This window comes from Arachis duranensis, chromosome 6, assembly GCF_000817695.3.
Source record: "Arachis duranensis cultivar V14167 chromosome 6, aradu.V14167.gnm2.J7QH, whole genome shotgun sequence".
Lineage (NCBI taxonomy): Eukaryota > Viridiplantae > Streptophyta > Magnoliopsida > Fabales > Fabaceae > Arachis > Arachis duranensis.
This window is the reverse complement of record NC_029777.3, coordinates 16,795,045-16,817,793: the sequence shown is the minus strand read 5'-3', so window position 1 is coordinate 16,817,793 and position 22,749 is coordinate 16,795,045. Positions and strand designations below refer to the sequence as shown.

Here is a 22,749-nt window from a genome sequence, read left to right as displayed (position 1 = left end):
TCATCCATTTACTTTATTGCCCTTTATCACTATGCATTATTAGATAATTCTTAGAAAAAAAATAGCATTCATAACTTGATAATATATAGGAATTAAAATCTTGATGATGTATTATAATAATACCGATAAATATCACAAAAAAGTTTTTTTTTTAACCCTTACTTTTATAAGAGCTTGAATAACGTAACCCATCTTTTATATGAGCTAGTTTAATTTTTATGCTTGATATAAATACCTTCAATTCTAATATGACATGTGAGTTTATTATTCAAAGTTTATTACTTGTTATTGGTCTACAAATTAAACAAATGTTCAGCCCTACAAATTTCATATTAAGCATGAATAATATCCAGTCTTAGAATTGATTGGATGTGTTGGATTTTACATGTCCTAGAGATGCATCATCTACTACAATGTCTTTATAAAATTTTGAATATTTTTCTTTATGAACCAATTTTTAAACCCACTAAAGTCAATAATAAGTTTGAATGATTTTTCATCTAATACACTGAAAGGAAAACAAATAATATCGATAGTTTTACAAGAATTCTGTGACGGTTTTAAATTGTTGCTAAACGAATATACGACGCTTAATAGACCACTGTCCTTTAGTTACATTTGTTTTAATATATAATAATCAATACTTTATTTTGTTAAGAAATCATTACATTTTATTTCATAAACCATAGTATTTTATGAAAAATTTAGGGTTTTAAGCTTAGATACTTGTCCAAAGAAGAAGCAGCTAAAATTAAGTTACTGTAGTTATTATTAGACTAAAAAAAATGATAAAATTAGAAATTATATATATAAATTAGAAACTATTCAAATAAAGATATTAATATTTTTTTAAATATTTTTTAATAATTAAAATTTAATACATATATAACCGATTAAACTATGTTATTTTTATTAAAAATAACACCGGACAAATAAACTATCCTATCTAATAAGCTAATCTTTTAAAGTTAGGTTGTCCTTTAATTTGAGCTTAAGGTCATAACAATTGAACGAATTAATGCCTCAATCTTCAAAATGTGCAAGTACAACGTATAATGGGTAGATTGCAAAATCAAAGAACTTAAAACAAGTGATGATAAGATAAGAATGAAAATGAAATTTTTTTTTTCGGGGGTTGGTTGTGACGAGAGATGGTCCCCATTTAATATAACAATATATAGTAGATGACATAGTTATGGGTTATTTTTCTAGCTAGGGTTGGGTCCAAATGAGTGTTTTTGCATGTGAGTGAAATGATGTGTGATGAGAATATAGATTATGTATAGAGCGAAGATCTTGGGTTATAGGTTTCTCTTTAAGTGGATTATAGGCTTCTCAGCCGATAAATTGTCATCATGTCTCAACCAAGGTAACACACGCTAGCTTTCACCAACTACGTCTTTTCTTTCCTTTAATTCAATTCAATTAATTAGGGATTAGAAAATGGAACCAGCCTTTTGTTATCGTCATCATGAGATGAAGAGCACAAAACAAAAACACTATTTATTTCCTTTTTCTCTTCTCTTTTAAATTCCATTATTATTTCTTTATTTCTTGAGACAACTTTTATGCGCATGCATTTGTGCCTAGGTAGTGCCCTTATTAGGAACATCAACACATGTTTTTGGCTTAATTACTCTGTCGATTTCTATAATTTCATTAAATTTTTAATTAAGTCTTTATTTAATTTATTTTTTATTAAGTCCGTATATCATATTAATTTTGTAACTAAATTTACAGTGATAAAAACGTTGAAATTAACAGAATATTTTGTTAAATTATATAAAATATTTAGTCAAGTATTAGACATATTTATTTTGTTTAACAGAATATTCTATTAATTCCAATATTTTTATCACAATAAGAACTTAATTACAAAATATAATATAATATATAGACTTAATTGAAAAGAAAACAAATTTAAAAACCTAATTAAAAATTCAATAAAATTATAGGGATCGACACAGTAATTAAACCTATGTTTTTACTAATAATTTATTTTTAGTGTTATTTGTTTATAAATTTATAAAAGAAATTATATAAATTTATAGAGTAAAATAATATATTATTTAATTTTCTTGGTATATTTTAACTAGTTTATAATGCAATTCTGAAAATTAAAAAAATGGTTATAATGTCTTTTCCTAAAAATGGAATAAAATAATAAATCATGCATGAATCATGATCTCATATATACACGCTTAGAAATTAAAGGATTCTTTTAACGTATTGGATGGTAGGAAGTACTTTTTATCATTTTCTTTTTAGCTGTATTATCTATTTCCAAGTATTGTCCAATATTATATATTGACCAAAATTTTCATATTATCTTATTCTCTTCAAAAGTTGTTAAGAGTAAATACTTATTATGATAGTAATTATATGATTATAAATTTCAACAAAAAGAAGTACTACGGCATACTTATCAGTGTAGATCTTTTTCCAAAGTTACAGGAGCTAGAGAGCTGGAAGCTAAGTAGAAACTATGCTTACTTTAATTTTATTCTATTCAAACTTAGGGTGGCTTTCCTTAGGGATTTAATTTCATTTTTCAATATACATAGCTTCTTCCTACAAATAAAAAAGTTTGGGTCAGTCCAAGTTTACTTAGCACATTTATGTAATGATTCATATATACTACGAATTGCTATTAAAATTAAATAATTAATTTTTTTACCTTAAATAGTTATGGATGTAATATACAAATATGGAACATTAATAAGTTTTGAACTTTTTTAGAGTTCCAAAACCATTATGATAGGTGGGCTCTAGTAGCATGAAAGCCTCAACAGTCTTGGGTTAGCATTCTGTTTGCTCTTTTTTTTATTAGGCCTATATATAAACTTTAATTGGATCAACCATATATTAGTACACAATAATTTAGTGTGCTGTTTCAGAGTCAACTCATGCGGAATAAAAGGTCAACCTAATTATTATAAAAAAAGGTCAACCTAATTAAACTTTTTTTTTGCTTTTTTACAGTATTTTTTAACCTCGCAGGTCAATAACTAATCCGTCATGAATCTTAACTTCATTTAAGGATTTTTCGTTAGCCAATGGGTTGCGACATACATAAGGCAGAATTCAAATCTCTGACGCTTGCTTAAACGAACTAGTAAGCTAACCACTAGACCAACTCAACTTGGTTAACCTAATTAAACTTTAATAGCTCTATACTTGGATGACATGATTTCTCAGTTTTTTGTTTCAATAATTGCATAATGTTTTGTCACTCAAAGGAGATAGGAGCACAACACAAGAAAAATCAAGCCACTCAAAAAGAATGAAAAAAAAATAAAATGAAAGGACCATTGCATAGAAAACCAACTAGAAATAAAATTAATAAGCATAGTGAATAACAAAAGGAAAAAGACCATAAAACCGTTTGAATCAAGATGGTTCTCTTTCTGCCTGGATGATTAATTTGAAGTGAACCATCTTCATTTTTGCAACATCTTCAAACCTGTTAACACACTCATTTGCTGTATCAATTTATGACTAATATAAAGATGCCACCTAATTCTCCAAGCAATATATTTTTTGGTAGTTTTCTCCAAGCAATATTTGATTAGCCTAAGTATGTAGCCCTTTCTTAATTTGCCTCTTTCCTAGGTAGCCCCACAGCTACCTTACCCACTCTTGGATGTCTACTTTGGCCTTTTAGATAGCCCTTTATAATATTTGATTCTTTTCTAGATAAAAAAATGTTTGGTAAACTCATTTGCTAAATTAAATTTACAGCTAGCATAGATATTAAATTCTAAATTTCTAACTATACATTTGATACAGAGATTTAATTTTATGATTTTCAAATAGTAGACGAATGATTAAAGTCTAGATAGCCCTTTATCAATACTGTGAATTCATGTCTAAGGGGTCATATCTCATACTTAGATATGGCAATGCATGTTAGTATTATAGCGCACGTAAATATTGAAGATTGTTTCACGCTATTAAGTAGGGAATCAGAACTAAAACTGAAATAATGTTGTCAACTCTAAGAATTAATTAGATTACATTTATTTAAGAATGTATCAAATTTTTCACAACGATAATAAAACGAAATAGATTACTAGAGAAAGCCATAAGATATAAGATCTCATACCAAAGTTTTCCAGTTCATTTAATTACTGGCCAAGTTGCCACAAATATCTTGGCACTGGACTTATAAGGCATACATATATTAGATAATACATAACCAAACTTTGAAGATTTAAGTTTTTTTTCCTGAGATCCTAAACAGAGATACTTACTTAGCTTCTAGCAGAACATTTCACAGCATACATGTTATTATTTACATAAAAACTCCAGAATGACAAAGTCCTTGTTGCATTTTAATTTAATTGTTGCTAGATGTAAATGTAGTAGCTACTACACTTGAGACCATGGAATCCACTCCACACACATTCTTACCCCTGCAGATCTTGTAGTATCCATCCTCTCCCCAGCTCTCTCCCCATGAATTCTTGATGATCCAGAATGGCTTGTCCTTGAAGCGAATGGGAGCATATCCGGCCGCGCCATAACCCACTAGGAGCACGCCATGATCCAGATTCTTGCCGCAGATGTAGGGGCATGAGACTCCCCCTATGTATGTCTGCATGAATATTGCATTGATACCAACTGTACCAAGCAAAGCAAAATACAGAACATCAAGGTTTGTCATCATACGAACAAACTATTCTTGAATTAGGTTTAATTTTATAACTTTGCCAAACACAGTTCTTCAGATGAGGAAGTAAGGAAACAATTTAAGATTAGGTACCTGCAAGAGGGCCATGCTTCACTAGATTTGCAGCAATTTGGTCTTCATCAAGGGAAACCACACTGAAATTCGCAACTGTAGCTGCGACCTTGCTCTTGTCGAATTTGCAGGTCTCGTCTCTTCCACTGTAAGGATAGTCCTTCTCTGTCTGTACTCCTCCAGCCTGGAGTATGTAGTCGAAAGCATTGTTCATCAACCCACCATTGCAGCCTGCGTCACATGCTCCATATTCTTCTGGATCACACTGCAAGTCATAGATTCATAGCTGTTAACTCAACTTCAAACCACAGCTATGTAAATCCATCAAATGACCACCTTGTGTTCTATTCTAAATCATGTCAGGAAAACATTAAGATCTTAAATCTTCATAATGATTTCTTATATGTTGATTCACTCATCAATCATCATGGTTCTAAGATAAGCGGTATATCATATAGCAGGTGCTGGTTAATTTTACTATCTGTGTGGGAATCTTTTGTTAAAGGGTAAATTAAATCACATCAATTTTTCAAATTACACACAATACCTTTCAATTTGCAAGTTAGTTTATAAAATTTATAGTATGTAGTATTCTCTAATCTCAAAACATATCAATGTAATTAAACATAATAATTGATAACCACAACAATTTCATGAAAATTTAAATAAGGATATGAGGACGAACCACATGGTCACAGTCTACAAGCTGTTGCTCACTAAGGCTGACAAGCTCTCCGGTGGACAGATAATGAGCGCCTTCCAAAGCCCCAGTCGTGCTAAACGCCCAACATGAACCACAAGAGCCCTGAAAACACCATCATCAATAAGAGTTAGCCACGCAGGGTCATCAATCAAGAGAAAATTACCAACACCAACATGGACCACAAACTTTTGTTACCTAGCTAGTCATGTTTTCAGTCCAGTACACATATGCTTTTACTAAGAGATTCAGAATAATTTAACATAAAAATAAAACTTAGGTTAAACTAGCATGATCAAATATTTTTGGAAGTGCTTAACTGAAAATACCTCCAACTTGACATTTTGAGTTAATACTTAATACTTGAAAATTAGACTTAACCAACCTATATACTTCAAATAAACTTTAGCAGTAAATTAAATAATAATAATAGAAAAATACTAAGAGTCATTAATTGTTTTTACCCATCACTTAGTTATTAAGTCAATTTCTTTATTTTAATAATTTAATAACCTATTTTATCCCATTTTTTTAAATATTAACGACTACTGATGACTAAAAATAATAAATTTTAGTAGTTCTCTGAGCTTAATAATAATACGTACCTGGTTCTTGACTGGAGTAACAGCTCCCTTGTCACGCCAATCGAAATTCTCTGGAAGATCGCTCGTCGGCAGGATTGGAGCCTTGTTAGCGGTCGACGGAAGCCGCAGCGGCTTCAACCCAAGGTACTGCCTCTTGAACTCCTCTGGCGTCAGATCGGAGAATTTCGTGACACCGTGCTCCGCCGACGGATCCAGCTTCGCGTGCAGCTTCGCCCTCCTCAGGTTCGCCCTACATCGCACCGATCAAACCAAACCAGTTACAGTGACAACTCTCAACTAACAATACCAGAAAAATAACCGTCATCTGACGAACTATATTCATTCAGTCACGTGCTATAATAAGAAACATAAACATGTAAGCTTATTCGCCAGATCTACGATATAAAGCATCGATTTATTCTCTAACAAACTAAACAGAAGCTTGTTACTGAATTAAGTCACGTGCTTAATAACAGTAGAGATTGGAGTAACTGACCGGAAGACGCCAAAGCGGTAATCGTGCTCTTCTTGAGTGGCATAAGACTTTCCGAACTTAGTCTTGAAGGTTGTGAAGTGGTGCTCGGCGTTGAGCATGTGATGGTCTCCATCGGTTACTTGACGGATCAAGGGATCGGCTTGGTCGTCGACGGCGGTTGCGACGGCGGCGACGAGAGATGAGAGTGGATTGAAGATATTTTTGGAATCCGTGGGGGAATTTAATTAGGGGTTGGGTGATGTTAGGTTGGGACACGTGGAGATATGTTATTGGTCAGTCGCTTTCTGCTCCATTGTGAGTTCAGTCCTCACATGATCACTGTCACGTGGCTCTTCTCTGTTCATCCATTCTTTCTGTGCAAAGGTGTCATCTTTGGGTTTTGATATTTTCCAATTCATAATGTCATTTTAAATATATTAAATGCAATATAGACTATAGAGTAACTTTATAATCAACTAATTTCTTATCATTTTAATATCTTTAATTTTTCATGTAATTATGGTGTAATAATTAATTTTTTTTCATCCTTAAATATCTATGAACATCAATATATGGATATAAGATTAGATCCTCTTCTCTAGATAATAGTTAAACTTGTTTTATTTTATCATTAGAATTAGATAGATTTATATCTCCTAATACTCATAATACATCCATAAGTATATTTAAATATACCGTCTCATGTTTATTGTTTATATTTCTCATTATATTATTTTTATGAATAAGTATATGAAATTTATTTTTAATTAATTAATATTAGTAATTGTTTTATTGTCAAAATACCTTTCTTAATTTTTTTTCGAAAAAAATTATTTGGAGTTTAATATTTAAAATTTTATATGTAAATATAATTTTAAAAGTTCTATTGATATTGACTAAATAATTTCGGTTTGCTAGTGAAACTCTATTTTTAATTGCTTACTGCCTCTCATTTGAATATATTATTATCAATTTAAACAAAACCAATACATTGAAAATCAATCTTGATAATGAACTTTAATTATTGCACTAATAATATAAAAGTTTTATATATTGTCGTTCCATTAAATCTTATTATTTGGTACTATATTACACACATTAGAAATTAAATTCTTAGTTTATAAGTAATTGTTTTGGTACAACAAAACTTTCGTCCTCACGTTGCACAAGTAAAGTGCCAAATGTCTATTTAATATTGAGAAAGGAAAAAATATCTGCACTCTCCACTAATATTAATTTATCCAAATCCTAATGTTCTATAACATTGCAAATTAAAGGTGAATACTTTTTTTTGTATAATTATTATAAAATTGAGGTTTAAAGAGTTTTCATATTTGTATTATTAATAAAAAGCACAGATCTCAAGGTTTAATTAGGAATAACTAAAAATTTGATGCCACCATGTTTGATTAAATTATATAAGCTTAATTGAGCTTAAATTGATGTTATATATACATAATAAGTTAATAACAATCTTTTTCAATATACCCGATATATATTATGTACGTTTTTGTATTGAAGCTAATAATTTAGATATCAAAAGTTCGTTCACTTATTGTATGTGTCTCTTTTGCATGAATTTCTATGCATTATTATTATGTTAATATTTTTGCTCCCAATTTGTCGTTGCATTTCATTATGCAAGTATTCAACGTCTGACAATTTAATTAAATATTTCGATCCTAAAACCAAACCCTATTCAATGTTTCGTTTCTAAGCTTCTTATCTTTTCTTAATATCTTTACTTTAAATGTCTTTATCAATCAATTTTTTAAAGCCACCTTTTCCACACGCAAGTTGCTCTATTTTATAATAATTCTTTGATTCTTTCCATAATCTTCCGCATAAAACAAGTAACAAAATTTACAAATTCAACATAAAATACGTGCCATTAGCTTTGGAATCAAAGGATAGAGATGCTTTCAAAGAATTGGAGCTAATTTGATTCCAAATCCTGCTTTTTCTGTTTTTTCCAACTTCCATCAGTGACGATTGATTCCATCTTCGTAGGCTTTGAGGGGTGAGTATAGCCGCATCGGTTCAATTGAGGAGAAGGATGCATCCGTAATCTTTGACATAAATTTTTGTTTTGATGTCAGGTCTTTAGGTATTTTATAACATTGTCTATACACTTCTGCATATAGTATTATGATACTTAAATTTATATATATTTTCATTCGAATTTTTTGTATGAATGGGCTGTTGACGAAGTTTTAGCCCATTTGGAAGAGCGACAAGATGAAGATTGACGACCATAAACCGGCGTTTTAAGTGACGGCGAAATCCTAAATGTAATGGATCTAGGCTGAGTGGTTTCTGTGGCTGTTGACAGTGATATTGTTTCAGAATCTAATTTTTAGGTGACAAACAAGTTAAGACAGAGCATGGTAGAGTTTTACCAATTTTTTGTTACAGATCATTATGTCTTATGTAAAAACATGTTAATCTGTGAACGCCATTTCTGCGCAGGTCTGCATGGAAGGAGAATCCGCGGCAGACGAATGTTATCGGCCGTTGTCTGCTGAAGAAGAGGGAGGCGATGGAAGCGATGCCTTTGGTATTGGTAGCGACGAATTCGGTGACAAAGTTGAGAATGGGAAATTAGGGGTGGAGTCGGATGCACATGAGAATTTCGGGGACAGCTTCTTTGACAACTGGGAAGAGAGAGCAGTCGACGGTATTGCAGAGCTGGGGTGTATCAATTTCAAGGAAATAATTGCAAAGGAGATTATGATGTGCCATTTTCCGGATCGATTGGTGGCATTCTTGTTTTACAGTTTGTATGCGAATATGAATAGTTTCGCTGTGAGGAAGAATAAGATTCGGCGAAATGTGAGAAATGAGGTTACGCAACAAGAATTTGTATGTTTCCGAAAGGGGTCCAGAGAAATGGGGTCCGTTAACAACGGCATGCGACGGAAACGTGAGCCAAAGGTGGAGACCAGATGCGGCTGTGAGACAGAAATGCGCGTCCATGTGCACTCGGAAAGTGGTAGATGGATAACATCGTACTTTCAGGACGTTCACAACCACGAGTTGTTGGACGATAGACTGACTTTCATGCTACCGGGGCATAGGAAAATGGATGCAGCCGCCCTGGAACAAATGAACATGATGCTTAGAGTTGGGATTAAAATGCCACAGATTTATTCATCTTTTGTGCACACTGCCGGGGGATTCCAAAACCTTCCGTTTCTAAAGAGGGATATGTATAACCAGACAGGCAAGCAACGGAGGCTCATTGGCGGGGATGCCACAGCTTGCCTTAAGTTCTTGGAATCAACGGCGCAGGCGAATCCAGGAATGTTTGTGCGTTATTTGGTGGACAAGGACGGTTGTTTGGTGCATCTGTTTTGGTCTGATAATTGCAGTCAGCTAGATTATAGTTTGTTTGGGGATGTCGTGGCATTTGATGCGACATATCGGAAGAATAAGTGTATGTGTCCACTGGTTGTGTTTCCTGGAGTCAACCACCATAACCAAACAATTGTGTTTGCCGATGCGCTAGTTGCAAATGAGAATGAGCAGACTTACACCTAGTTGTTGCAACAGTTCCTGGATGCCATGAAGGGTAAAGCACCTGGATGTGTGATAACAGATGGGCATGGAGCGATGTAAAAGGCAATCGAAGTGGTGTTTCTTGGAGCTTATCACCGTTTGTGTGCGTGGCATCTGCTGAGGAATGCCACTTCTAACGTAAGCAACCCCACATTTACTTATGAATTTAAGAAATGCGTGATGTTCGATTATGAGATTTCGGAGTTTGAAGATCATTGGCATTATATGGTCGATGCGATCGGTCTGTCTGATAATCAATGGGTTTCTAAACTTTACTCTAGGAGAAGTATGTGGGCAACTGCACATATACGTGGCAACTTCTTTAGGGGTTTTCGTACAACATCAATGTGCAAAGGGTTATTGCACTCAATGCTCGGTAAATTTGTCCAGTCTCGCCATAATTTGAGGGTCTTTGTTGAGCAGTTTATGCGTTGCATATCCTAAATGAGGTCCAGGGAAGCACACTCTGATTTGTTATCCGTGGTGTGGGAACCAGCGCTACAGAGTCCGTTTCATGGTTTGGAGAGGTCAACTGCAAAGAAGCTCACAAGGGCAATTTTCTTCAATTTCAGGCACATGCTTTTCCGCGCTTGCACATGGAAGGTACGGACACACACATGGAGCCAGACTTGTGATACATTCACTTTGTTGAGGTCAGCTAATGCGCGTAGGGAGTGGCAAGTGTGTCATTATGGTGACAATAACAGTTTCAAGTGCTCGTGCCAAATGGAGTCCCTTGGTATACCGTGTTATCAGATTGTAGCAGTACTCGCACATTTGGAGATGACTGACATACCAGACAGTCTTGTTCTTAATCGTTGGTCCAAGAGTGCTTGCTCCAAAGTAAGGGCATTTGTGGAGAAAGGTCCGTTTTGCTACGATTCAATGATCACCTGCCGCAATTGGATGTTGAACGATCTATGCAGGGAAATGTGTGTTTTGGCGTGTTGTGACGAAGCTGAATTTGCCGACATGACGGATAAAGTTCTTCATGAGATAGTACGGCTGAAAGAGATAAAGGATTGTGGTGATGCAGGAGGTCGCAATGAAGGTGGAGAAGCTTCAACACTAGAGGGATGTGTGAGGGATCCATAGATGGCGCCGTGTCGAAAGAGGCAAAGTAAGGAAACGGTGAAGGGGGTGAAGAGGTGCGGTCTTTGTCACCAGAAGGGACATAATCGACTATCTTGCCACTTAAATCCCAACAGCTGAATGAATACACAAGAGGGTGCATCATATTTTGGTGCTGAGGGTGGGGGTGAAATTGGGACAATGGATGACTCGTCTGAGGAGGTAACACAATGTCAATAAATTTGTTTAGTCATCGTTTTCGTTGAATGTTTTGACCATTTATTGATTGGTAGTTCATGGCTAATGGAATGTATCATTGTAGCTGGCATGGGACGATGCAGCGGACGTTGGTTTGGATGAGGACTATGATTCACAGGGCACAATTTCGTAACCATTCCTGTGGTTAGTGCGCTTGCAGCTCACTCCAGTAGGAACGTGGGGCGTGTAATTGGTCTTCATATTAGGCAAACGTTATGCAGTAGGTGTTTTAGTTTCTCAGAAGATCATGCATCATGATCTATGCTTGGAAAAAGAATGGGTAGCTATAGGAGACTCTGTTCTGAACTGTTATAATTGGAAATTGACCATATTGAGGCCGTGATATGACATTCTTTTGTTATGCGCTATACTGAAATTGCAAATTAATCTATATCATCCATGTTGCTGTATGAGACTGTAGGAGGCAAGATTAACTCTAGAAACTCAAGATAAAGAATACGGTATATAATAAAGTACTTAAACGTCATCAAAGGAGTCAAACACTGTATCATTTACAAAAAGTTAAGTCAAGGAGTTGTTACATATTAAGGGATAATCTGTTTGCCAAATAACAAAAGGCAATCCAAAAAATATGGTCAGCATGTTCATCATTTTAGTTGTAGCCATTCATAGTCAACAAATTGGACCAAGAGCTTGACGTCCGGGTTGGTCCTGGAGATCTCAAAGACGGCCAGCTTCTCATCAGTTATGTTGCACTTGCGCAAGAATTCTGCCCACCCTCCGCTGATTGTGCTACAATTGCGCCTTTGCTTACCCCCGTATCGGCCGTAAATGGCCCGGACGGAGATGTCCCCTGCACGCAGAGTGAATATCACATCGTCGCTGACGTCATCGCCAAAGTGCGGTACATTTGGCTGGGCAAACCAAAAACGACAAGGAGATGTACTTAAAGTCATGTGTAACATGAATGCTATGTGCATGAAGTCAACTAGAATAAATCGGCCACTAATGATGGCATTATGAACAGTTAGCATGCAATTCGGTGCTTGTTTGCTAATAAATTGGAATTTAACAACAAAATAAAGGCATTACCAACAAATTTTTTTAATGAATTTTAACTCAATAACTACTCCGCCACATTACCCAACCATTAAAAATTAACCAACAGAACAAGAACAACATACAAGATGTGGACCACCTACAACGCCACATAGCCCAACAAATACAAAATAACGAGTAACAAAAGATCAACAATTAATGTGGACCACCTAAGCCACCACATTACCTTCAAAAGAACGAACAGCACAAGAACAAAACAAATAATGTGGATCCCAAATACTGCCAACATAACAGGTGTATATATAGTCGAGAGGGAAAGCCATTACCAGGAAGTGGACGCCCAACAGCCTTCTTGTGATGTGCATTATGAAGAAGGAGTGGTTGGACCGGCAGCCGCGCTCCTAGGGATATTGATGCACCCCGTTCGACGCTGGGGCAGTAGAGGAGTGTGTGGACGGTTTGTTGGCACTTGGGGGGTTGTCATGTTGCCGGAGTCACCAACGGACGGAACATACGTCTTCTCCACTCCGGGTGACTGAAAGATGCGAACGCTGAAGTCGTCCCTGCCCTTGTGCTTGAACAGCAGAATGTAGGTTGTGGCTTTTATTTAGGATAAAACCTTTGCCATCCCCTCCCCGAAGTGATCTCTCCCAGCCCCTTCAGGCTACATGCAATCTTGTACGTTTGCTCTGACCCGTCGGTGATTGTGATGTAAATATGGTTGCTAGCATTGAGGAGGATACCATTTGGTAATGGTAGACGCTGCAGATATGGGTATATTAAGACAAAGCGTAACAGATAGAACTGAATGTGGAGAGTAGAGTCACAAAAATTGGATAAAACAGAAGAGGAAGCTGTAACCTACCATCAGTCGCGACGGCTCTCCTGCCGCTTTGATTACCCTAACCACGTCGTCTTTCACATCATTCTGCCCTTGTACATGCGGGGATATCGCGTTACTTGCGGCCATTTTTTCGTCGAGTCACTACGAAGAAGAAGGGAAAATTTTGAGAGTCACAACCTACAAGAACACGAACACAATGGATAGTGTGTGAATCGGGCAGATATGATGGGTGAATCCTATCTAATTAATGTAGTCAGACTTCCACTCGTTAGGATTATGTGCCATCACCCTTCGACGTAGTTGTCTTCTACAGGCCAAAAGGTTTCGTGCCTGATGGATCACATTAACTTTTTTTTGTTTTTTTTACCGAAATTTCATTTTTAAAACAATTTTTTTGTTGGATTAGTCTCTATTAAAAGGCTTGAACCGTTTTGTTCGCAAAACAAACTGATCGACCCATATATTGTGGGCATAAAGGAGTATCTGAGTAAGTAGTGGTTGTTGGGCTTATATTATTATGTTGATCTGGCCCAGTAAAGCGTGATTTACGCCATAACGTTAATTAAGCCCAAAACATGCTAATTAATTTCACAAAAACAACAGTTATACAATGAATTCGAATTCAAAAGAGTGGGTTCACATGTCACTGATGTCTGTGCACAACTACGGCTAATGCAGATTACATAGTTCAACAACGAAACAAGAGTTTTCAGGATAACATATATATCCATAGAAATTTAACAAAATATATGAAAGAGTGAAGAGTAACGCAGCGAATAGGTTGCAACCGTCAATTCTGGGAGATTGACCCAAACTTCCCAATCCAGCTTGTTTGTTCGTTAATGGGCGACAACAGTAGGCCAGGGGCAGTCTGCATCCTTATGGATTTGTCGTCCACCTGCGAAATAATGATTACTTTTATTAATTCGAGAGACCAGCCATGGAAGTGACATAATTAGAAAAACCAAGTAAACAGATCTAACCTGTTGTAGGAATTTCCTCTGGAATCTCTCCCATGGCCATCCAGTTCAAAACACATGCAGCAGAAATATGACTGCACAACAAGAATTTGTATTAGGCATGAGCATGAAGGATGTTTGGTTAACTTGAACTGCATATATGTTTCGGAACTCACCAGGGTTGGCATGATGCAAGGCCATTTGGCTCTGCTATGCCGAAGCACATCACTCCCCTGGCCCTCTTTCAGAAATAGGCGGGGTATGCAAGGATGGATATAATCCTGGATAGTTCATCTCCCTGTGGTACAAAGTGAAGGTGATTTCCAAATATTTATACACAACAATGATTAGAACTAATGTGCATGGAGGGAAATTACCAAGTTCCGTATGATGATCTTCTGTGTGGTGCTTTCCTCATCCCCTATGCATGCATCGAAATGATACGGCTTCATATCATCAAATGCAACCACCATAAAATACCAGTGGCTTGATATGTCTTTGACTGGAATATAAGCCTGTAAAGGAGATCAACTAATATGCATCAAAGGATGTTAGGGGTTATGTATGTTTTCCATGCAAGGAACATAAATAGAGCAACTCACGCAAGCCAGATTGTGTGAGGGTTTCATCCAAGTGTCCTTGTAAGTCCTAACAATTTCTGCTAGCAGCTTTGCCTCCAAAACTTCGTTCTAAAAAAAACACACAAAGTGGGGACAAAATAAGTTCCAAGTGCATAAAAAGTTGTTAGTGGCCGCAATGTGAGTTACGTGAGATGTACCACGAATGAGGGGGTAGGCACCAAATAGTTGGTCCATCCGGAGTCTAACTCTCCAGAGTTAGTTTCAGGGCCAGAGCATAGAAAATGATATCATCATGCATTTTTCCTGGGCGGAGTGTGAGAAGTTCTTTTCTCCAGACGATTACGTCTCCCAATTTGACTAGCTCCTCCCTGCACCAAATCCGTGATTAATTGGGCCACACAACCAATTCCATAGCAAAGATAATACAATATTAAAATGTTAACATTGGGTCTGCCTGAAGGTCAAATGCATATGTGTCGACTTTAATTTGGAACTCGCTTAGTGTTTTATTTGGTGCTTTCGCAGTGTTAAGCTGGCCTCCGAACAGCTTCAACGAGTTGGCTGGTAGGGCCTTTACCGGAGCACCCATTCTAATAGGGCGATTTGGGGCCAGTCCCTTCCCATGATGGATGCCCATTGCCACGATGGACTTCAAGCCGTTGCCAACAGTGCCCTTTTGCGAGAACAACGGGTGTGAGATTCCGACATTTTTTCTCTATATCTTGGTCGGTCGACCAATCAACGGGGAACGTAACGGATCTGGCACGACTGAGTTGCCGGATAAATTCTCCCCTGGAAGGAAGGAGGATGCTCCCTGTTGAGATGAAAAATGGAGCCCATTACCTGAGATAAGATTGGAAACTACAATACGACGTGAATGTGACGGTTGTCCGATATGAGATGAGGAACCGTCTCCTACAACCTGCGTCAGTTACGGGTTATCGTTTAGGCCAGGACGCCAACCAAGTGGGCCACAAATGTTAGCACAAACAAAGGCCTTTTATCTTTTCTTAAAACGGCAACAGATATACTAATACCATCAATGATGAAGTAAAATTTGGGATATTGGCCAAGAAATTTATAAATAAATCCCATGTTAAAAACGATTTAACTTTTATGAAAACGGCGATGGAAATACCAACGAGAAACCACACAAAGTTGAAATATTTGCAAAAAAATTAAAAAATATATCACATGTGTAAAAAAAGTTATACCTCATGAACAAAAGTAAGGAAAAAACAACTTATACCTAATAGGATGAAGATAATATCTTTAGATACATCCGATATTCTATTTGTAGAAGATGTCGACTTTATTGAGGGAACAAAAGATGACAAATAATAGCTATACTCATACTGAATAACTGAACATATAACTGAACAACAAACTGTGGCATGATAGACATTATCTTTTGGAAAATACAATTGGTTACATTTGAACCCCAGTTTCCACTAATGCTTGTCTGGCTTTGGTAGTCTGCCGCACTATTTAGGAGAATGTTGCCATAGAGAACTGGTGTGTCATGGTCATCCACAATAGTTATAGAAAATATGGTCTCGTAGTCGTCAGGGTCGCTGTAGATGGAGGTGTATGTTTTTATGAAGGGGAGAGTGCTATTGCCAAAGAGACCATTTACGTCAGAGGCCTTTTTCTCGGCTTGCATTCTCTTAGAAATGGCACATACTCCGGCTCAGGCGCAGTTTTATCGGATGTCAACTTCGTCATGTTCTGCTGAATCATGTGGACGACGAAACACAATAGTCTCATGACCTCGTCGCGTTGTTGCTGACGACCCTCGCATTCATCAACCTTGGATGACATGCCCTGCACGGTCTTGACAAGATCCTTTACGCTGATGGCTAGGTCACCATTGCACAAAAGATCCTGAAAAAAATAAGTCGTTACCACATATAGACGATCTACATGTACCTATCCTTAGTACGTATCCAATAGGCGACGGCTAACCATTGTACTTACAGCTTGTGGTGGCTGGGTCAACATTTTTCCTTCAGGGATATCAGGCGAATCGTCAGTCATCTCGAAGTGGTCATTAGCAGGCGGTGACTCGACAAAGGCCATGTCGTTAAAGGTTGTTTTTCAGAGAAATACTAAGTTAGTGGGAGTAATATGGGTGGTCTACGCCTGTTGTGTTACAAGCCTTTTAAACCAGAGGAAACCAATATTTTGTTATCTTGCGCCATTTACCTTTCCAACGGAGTTCCATTCCCGTATACGCTGCGCTTAAGTATCGTATAAAGTTTCCACCAAGGAGTTACTACTAAGGTGAAAGACTCCCAGAGTTGCTCACTGATAATTGTTAATGCATTGGACGAGGATGGACTCAGAAGATGGACTCAGAGCAGGAGGAAAGATCAATCATGCTTTCATTGAATGTCCAAATTATCGTCATGTATGCCAAGACAAAGACAAGCTTGGTTGGGTTCATGAAAAGCACCTAATGCATCGATATTAAACGATGTATTACAGTATGTATGTATGCATTAAACCGTTTATACAGGTTAACAATTGCATGTTATACACAGTTATGCATGTTACAGCACACTAAACTATGCATATATGATTTAGATACTATTACGCTTAATACGCTTGCACATATTAACATGTTCCACAAAGGTTTTTTTATTTTTACTATAAAACAGGATGCTATACGCCTACTATTAGCGCTCCTAATATACACGAGAGTTTTTTTTAATTATTGAAAAAATGGGGTTATTATATTTTCTGGGAGGAGTGACAACCCTGATGTGGTTACACTTTAGTTTGAAATTGCATGCATGTATATCCAACATTTTTTTAACTGTTTATTCCGGTGTGGGTTTAAAGCGAAAAAAAGTTAGTTTTAACCAACCCAAAAAAATACGAATAAACTAAATGCTACTGCATTAGAAACCTCAGTGGGAGCGAAGAAAGACTCTCTGCAGCCTTCATTTCGTCACATCCTTAACTTTTTCCCAGTTATTATTGCATATATTATCATAAAGACAATTTCAACATAGGACAAACAAGGTAGAGTCAACTATCACAGCAGAGCAATAATTGCAACAAGCCACACCTGATTACACTTTTTCTTAAATTATAACTATCTTAGATATTGTTCTAATAAACTAAGTTAATCCGATTTGAAAATTAATGCAGTACATAATGCTGACTAATACCAAAAGCAATAAACTAAATGATTCTGAGAGGGCATGTTGCAGTCCCGTAGAACCCTATTTTGTCCACAAGCAACTGATTGTCTTGGCCCACCATGTGCTCCCCTGTTCTGTCGACAAGTACGTCCTGCGAGGAAGCTAATTTCATGGCGTCCTTCGTCGCTTCCACTGATCTGCCCACATCCTAACCAAGTTGCCGATTGCATTAAAGGGTCCACCCGCAAGGGAGATGGTCGTTCTGCCGCAGAGTGTAGAATCCTAAAGCTGCGAAACACAAACATTATGGGGATGTAAATTATTGCACATGGACATATTTTACTTACATTCATATGCAGGTACTTACAACCCCACTAATTTCATATGGATTGAAGAAACCTTCAGGGTGGAGCCATTGTATCACCCAGGCAGCAGAGCTATCGCTGTAGAATATAAATCGCAAACGGGTTACATCTGACAGTAACACAATGTTCCCATATACAGACCCAATACGCACAAAACAAGATGCATCTGGTATTGCAATTTGGTATCCCATTTCCTCTTCGTATCGGCCACCTACCCATGTCTTCAGGAGTGAACTGTTGCAGGGGTCCAAATGCCGGAAAAGTCATCATTGCGTAAAGCATTTCGAGCTGAAGCATAAACCCCAAATTAGCCGCCAAGAATGCATAATTTTGGTTCAAACATGAGACAGTAAACAAGAATAGGTCACGTTACCATGTGTTCAATGAGCTGCTCTCGGTCGCTGACCATATTCACGTATAGGAAGAAATCTAGGTGGTTCACAGTTTTCTCCCCAAAATCGACCACCATGTAGTACCAGTGCATGGAGACATCCTCAATGGGGATGAAGATCTGAGAGTTGACGAAAATAAAAAACTTGAAATTAGTACGAATGGGGTCAACAACCGTGAAAGTAATGCCGAATGTCAAATAGTTCGTATGGATCGAGATACAAACCCTGTTCAAAAATCTGGTTGGTTTCAACCAGAAAGGCACGTATATCTCGTTGAGCTCCAAAATAGACAATCTCTTACTAACATCATCCTATAATAACAAATAAATTTAATTAAGCTTCCAGTATCATATGCGCACGTGGTATCCATCATTGCAGCCGACCAATCTACAGTTCGTTACGATAACAACCCACAATGAAGCTTGGCGGGAGACACCAAAAATAGGGATGCTTAAGGTGCTATATAGAACAAGCGTTTGCGCATGGCCACCATCTCCACGACGGGTCCGTCAATGGGACGCCCAGGTATGAGGGATTGGATTTGCCGCCTTGTTAGTCTGTACTGGAGCATTCTCACAAGAGTGTCCCTGCAACAGATGAGCACATCCCATGGTTATTGTTGTTGTTTAAGGATGCAGAATTGTACAAACATCGCGTCAAAGTAATCAGGGATTATAACATACTCCATGGAATGAGCATCCGACGTATGTAACACAATATTTCTGTCGCATAGATTTCCTAACCATAGAGTCGGAGGTTGCTGTGTCCCGCCGAAAACATTGAACAGGTTTGTCAGCTTTATCTCTGTTGAGTGAGGGTGCTTGAGATTTGCTAAGTCGTCCTAAAGCACGCGTTGCTTAGTTTTTGTTAGTTATCACGCTTTAAAGCGAGCCAGACCGAATTCTGTTAGCGCTAAAATTTTGGTCTCACTTGCAACTATACCAAGCTCCCTTTAATCAGCCTAAATAATCCTATTTGTCATTTTTTGTAGCATTGCATCATTAACGACTTCCATTTCATATGCAGCTACTGTTAGACCTTTAGTGTATCACAGAAGTTGCTTTTTGTCACATTGTGTGGTTGTATTCAACATCACAGATATTCAACGACTCCATAAACCAGGAGGGTGAAATTATTTGACGGCCATCTACACGGTTAAATAAGAGTCTTTTTTGAAAAAAAAACAAACGATAATAAATAAATTTACATATCGCCATTGCCGTTATTTTTATAAAATTTTAAAAATAAAAGTAAACTACACGAAAATAAGAACAACTAAGGAAAATTATTTAAAATTAGTCATAAAATAATTACTATACCCTTGAAAGTTTCGGGTCAAAACAAAAGCTATAATAAAAGTTAGAAGTAAAACGGTAAAAGTGGTAAGTAAAATATGTAAATAAATTAATAAAGGGTAAAATGATCTTTTAGGTCCCTAAGGATAGAATTAGCATTAATTAAAAGTATTATAGATAATTTGGTCATAAAAAATTATTAGGATTAACTAGGTAACACTGTGAATCCGTGATCCCTAACTAAGCAACCCAAAAGCGTACACCACAAACCTTAGACCGTAAACCGTAAACCATGTACCCTAATCAAGAAACTCTAAACCCCAAACTACGAATCCTAACCGGCTTACCTAAAACCGTAAATCTTAAACCATAAACCATGAACTTGTTGACAAGAAACCCTATAACCCCGAACGATGAACCCCAAATGACTTACCCTATACCCTAATGCCCTAACCCCGAAGCCATGAGCCCTCGACAACGAACCCTAAACCCTATACCATGAACCGTAACCACGAAACCCTCAACTATAAACCCGAAATCCTAGACCATCAACCCTTAACCGTGATCCCTAACCAAGCAACCCCAAAGCGTACACCACAAATCCTAGACTGTAAACCGTAAACCATGTACCCTAATAAAAAAGTCTCCAAACCATGAACCCTAACCAGCTTACCTAAAACCGTAAATCCTAAACCGTAAACCATGAACCCGTCGATAAGAAACCCTAAAACCCCGTACCATGAACCCCAAGCAGCTTACCCTAAACCCTAAACCATAACCACTAAACCATGAACCCTTGATAACAAACCCTAAACCATATACTATGAATCGTAACCACGAAAACCTCAACCCTAAACCCAAAATCCTAAACCATCAACCCATAGCCGTGATCCATAACAAAGCAACCCCAAAACCATGTGACGAACTGAATTCCTGCGCGGTCTAGAATTTTCACAAAATAAATCCTCGTTGCAAGTATAGCTTCTAAACCGGCAAGGAATCCATTTCGTACAAAAGTTTTGGTTGTCACAAGTAACAAAACCCAATAAAATTTATAACCAAAGTATTTAAACTTCGGGTTGTCTCTCAAGGAATTGCAGGGAGGTATGATTTATTATTGGTTAAAGAAAACAGTATAATTTTGGGTTTTTAAAATAAGGAACATGTTATTTAAATGGCAAGGAAAATAAATTAATAATTATAAAATCTCTTGGTAAGGTATAAGAAATTGGAAGCTCTATCCTAGTTATCCTTATCAATTGTGATGAGAATTGGCTTTTGCTCCTACTTGGTCAACCTCTAACTATGAAGATATGTTAAGTGGATAAATCAATTTGATTCCTCAAGTCCTAATCAATTCCTAAGAAAAGACTAGAGTTAGGGAAATTCAAATCAATCAGCAAAGAATTCTAATTTTCAATCATCAGCTGAGTTTGATAACTCAAGGGTCTCTACTTACTCAACCAAAGCTAAGAGTGTAAAAAGCTAAATTAAAATCATAAATATCGGAATGCCTCAAATTGCATTAACAAAAGAAATCAAATCTAACATGGAAAAATTCATAAATTAAATTGAAAAAATAAATAAAAGGAATATTAAACCTGGAAATTGAGAAGAAGAAATCATAAATTCTTTAAGAGTAATCCTAATCTTAAATCCTAAGAGAGAGGAGAGAGCCTCTCTCTTTCTAAAACTACATCTAGAAACTAAAATTGTGAATTATGAATGAATGATGATGAATGAATGGATTCCCCTACTTTATAGCCTCTAATATGTATTTTTTGGGCCGAAAATTGGGTCAAAAACAGCCCAGAAATCGCTGATTGCGAATTCTGTCACGCTTATTTTTGTCACTGCGATGCGTCCGCGTGAAGCATGCGTTCGCGTCGCCTAGCTGTACGGGCACTATAGCAAATTATATATCATTTCGAAGCTCCGGACGTTAGCTTTCCAACGCAACTAAACCGCATCATTTGGACCTCTGTAGCTCAAGTTATGACTGTTTGAGTGCGAAGAGGTCAGGCTGAACAGCTTAGCAATTTCTTCAACTTCTTATATTCCTTCCACTTTTGCATGCTTCCTTTCCATCCTTCGGGCCATTTCTGCCCTGTAATCTCTGAAAACACTTAACACACATATCATGGCATCGAATGGTAATAAGAGAGGGTTAAAGTTAGCAAATGTAAGGCCAAAGAAACATGTTTTCATTCATAATACAAGATTAGGAAGGAAAATGTAAAACATGCGATTTTTATGAATAAGCGTGAGAATAATGGATGAAAAATAACTCAATTTAGCACAATATAAACCATAAAATAGTGGTTTATCAACCTCCCCACACTTAAACATTAGCATGTCCTCATGCTAAGCTCAAGAGAACTAAAAGAGTGAAGGGGAATGGTAGAATATATGAAATGCAACCTATCTATATGAATGCAACTACATGCAAAAATGATTCTACCTACTTGGTGAAAAGTAAATAAATCTTTCAAGAACAAATATGAACTGGATTACACTAATTCAAATCACAAAATAAAGTACAAGTAAACTTGCAGAAGAAAATAGCTCATGAAAGCTGGGAACAAAGAATCGAGCATCCAACCCTCACTGGAAGTGTATGCACTCTAATCGCTCAGGTGTTTAAGGTTCGATCTCTCAATTCTCTACTAACCTTGCTTTCTAAGGCTTGCTTTTCTTCTACCAATCAACACTAATTTGATGCACAAATACACATATCAATAGGTCTTTTAAGGG

General features: G+C 36.8%; 2 protein-coding genes across 2 annotated transcripts; one reads left to right on the top strand and one right to left on the bottom strand.

Moving 5' to 3' along the window:
- Positions 1 to 4,099: 4,099 nt before the first annotated feature.
- Positions 4,100 to 6,702, bottom strand: LOC107493029 (cysteine proteinase 15A). The gene is given in 7 exon segments (XM_016114109.3): positions 4,100 to 4,454; positions 4,457 to 4,492; positions 4,495 to 4,623; positions 4,766 to 5,009; positions 5,430 to 5,549; positions 6,050 to 6,278; positions 6,525 to 6,702. Coding segments are annotated over 7 exon segments (939 nt in total). The 5' UTR covers positions 6,623 to 6,702; the 3' UTR covers positions 4,100 to 4,371.
- Positions 6,703 to 8,978: 2,276 nt separating this feature from the next.
- On the top strand, positions 8,979 to 10,043 carry LOC107493030 (protein FAR1-RELATED SEQUENCE 5-like). The gene has a single exon (XM_016114110.1). It carries the CDS (start codon positions 8,979 to 8,981, stop codon positions 10,041 to 10,043), a length of 1,065 nt encoding a protein of 354 aa, XP_015969596.1.
- The last annotated feature ends 12,706 nt before the right edge of the window (positions 10,044 to 22,749 follow it).

Bases quoted from the DNA above. Each gene is read 5' to 3' on its own strand.
- LOC107493030 (XM_016114110.1), top strand. From the start codon at position 8,979: ATGGAAGGAGAATCCGCGGCAGACGAATGTTATCGGCCGTTGTCTGCT.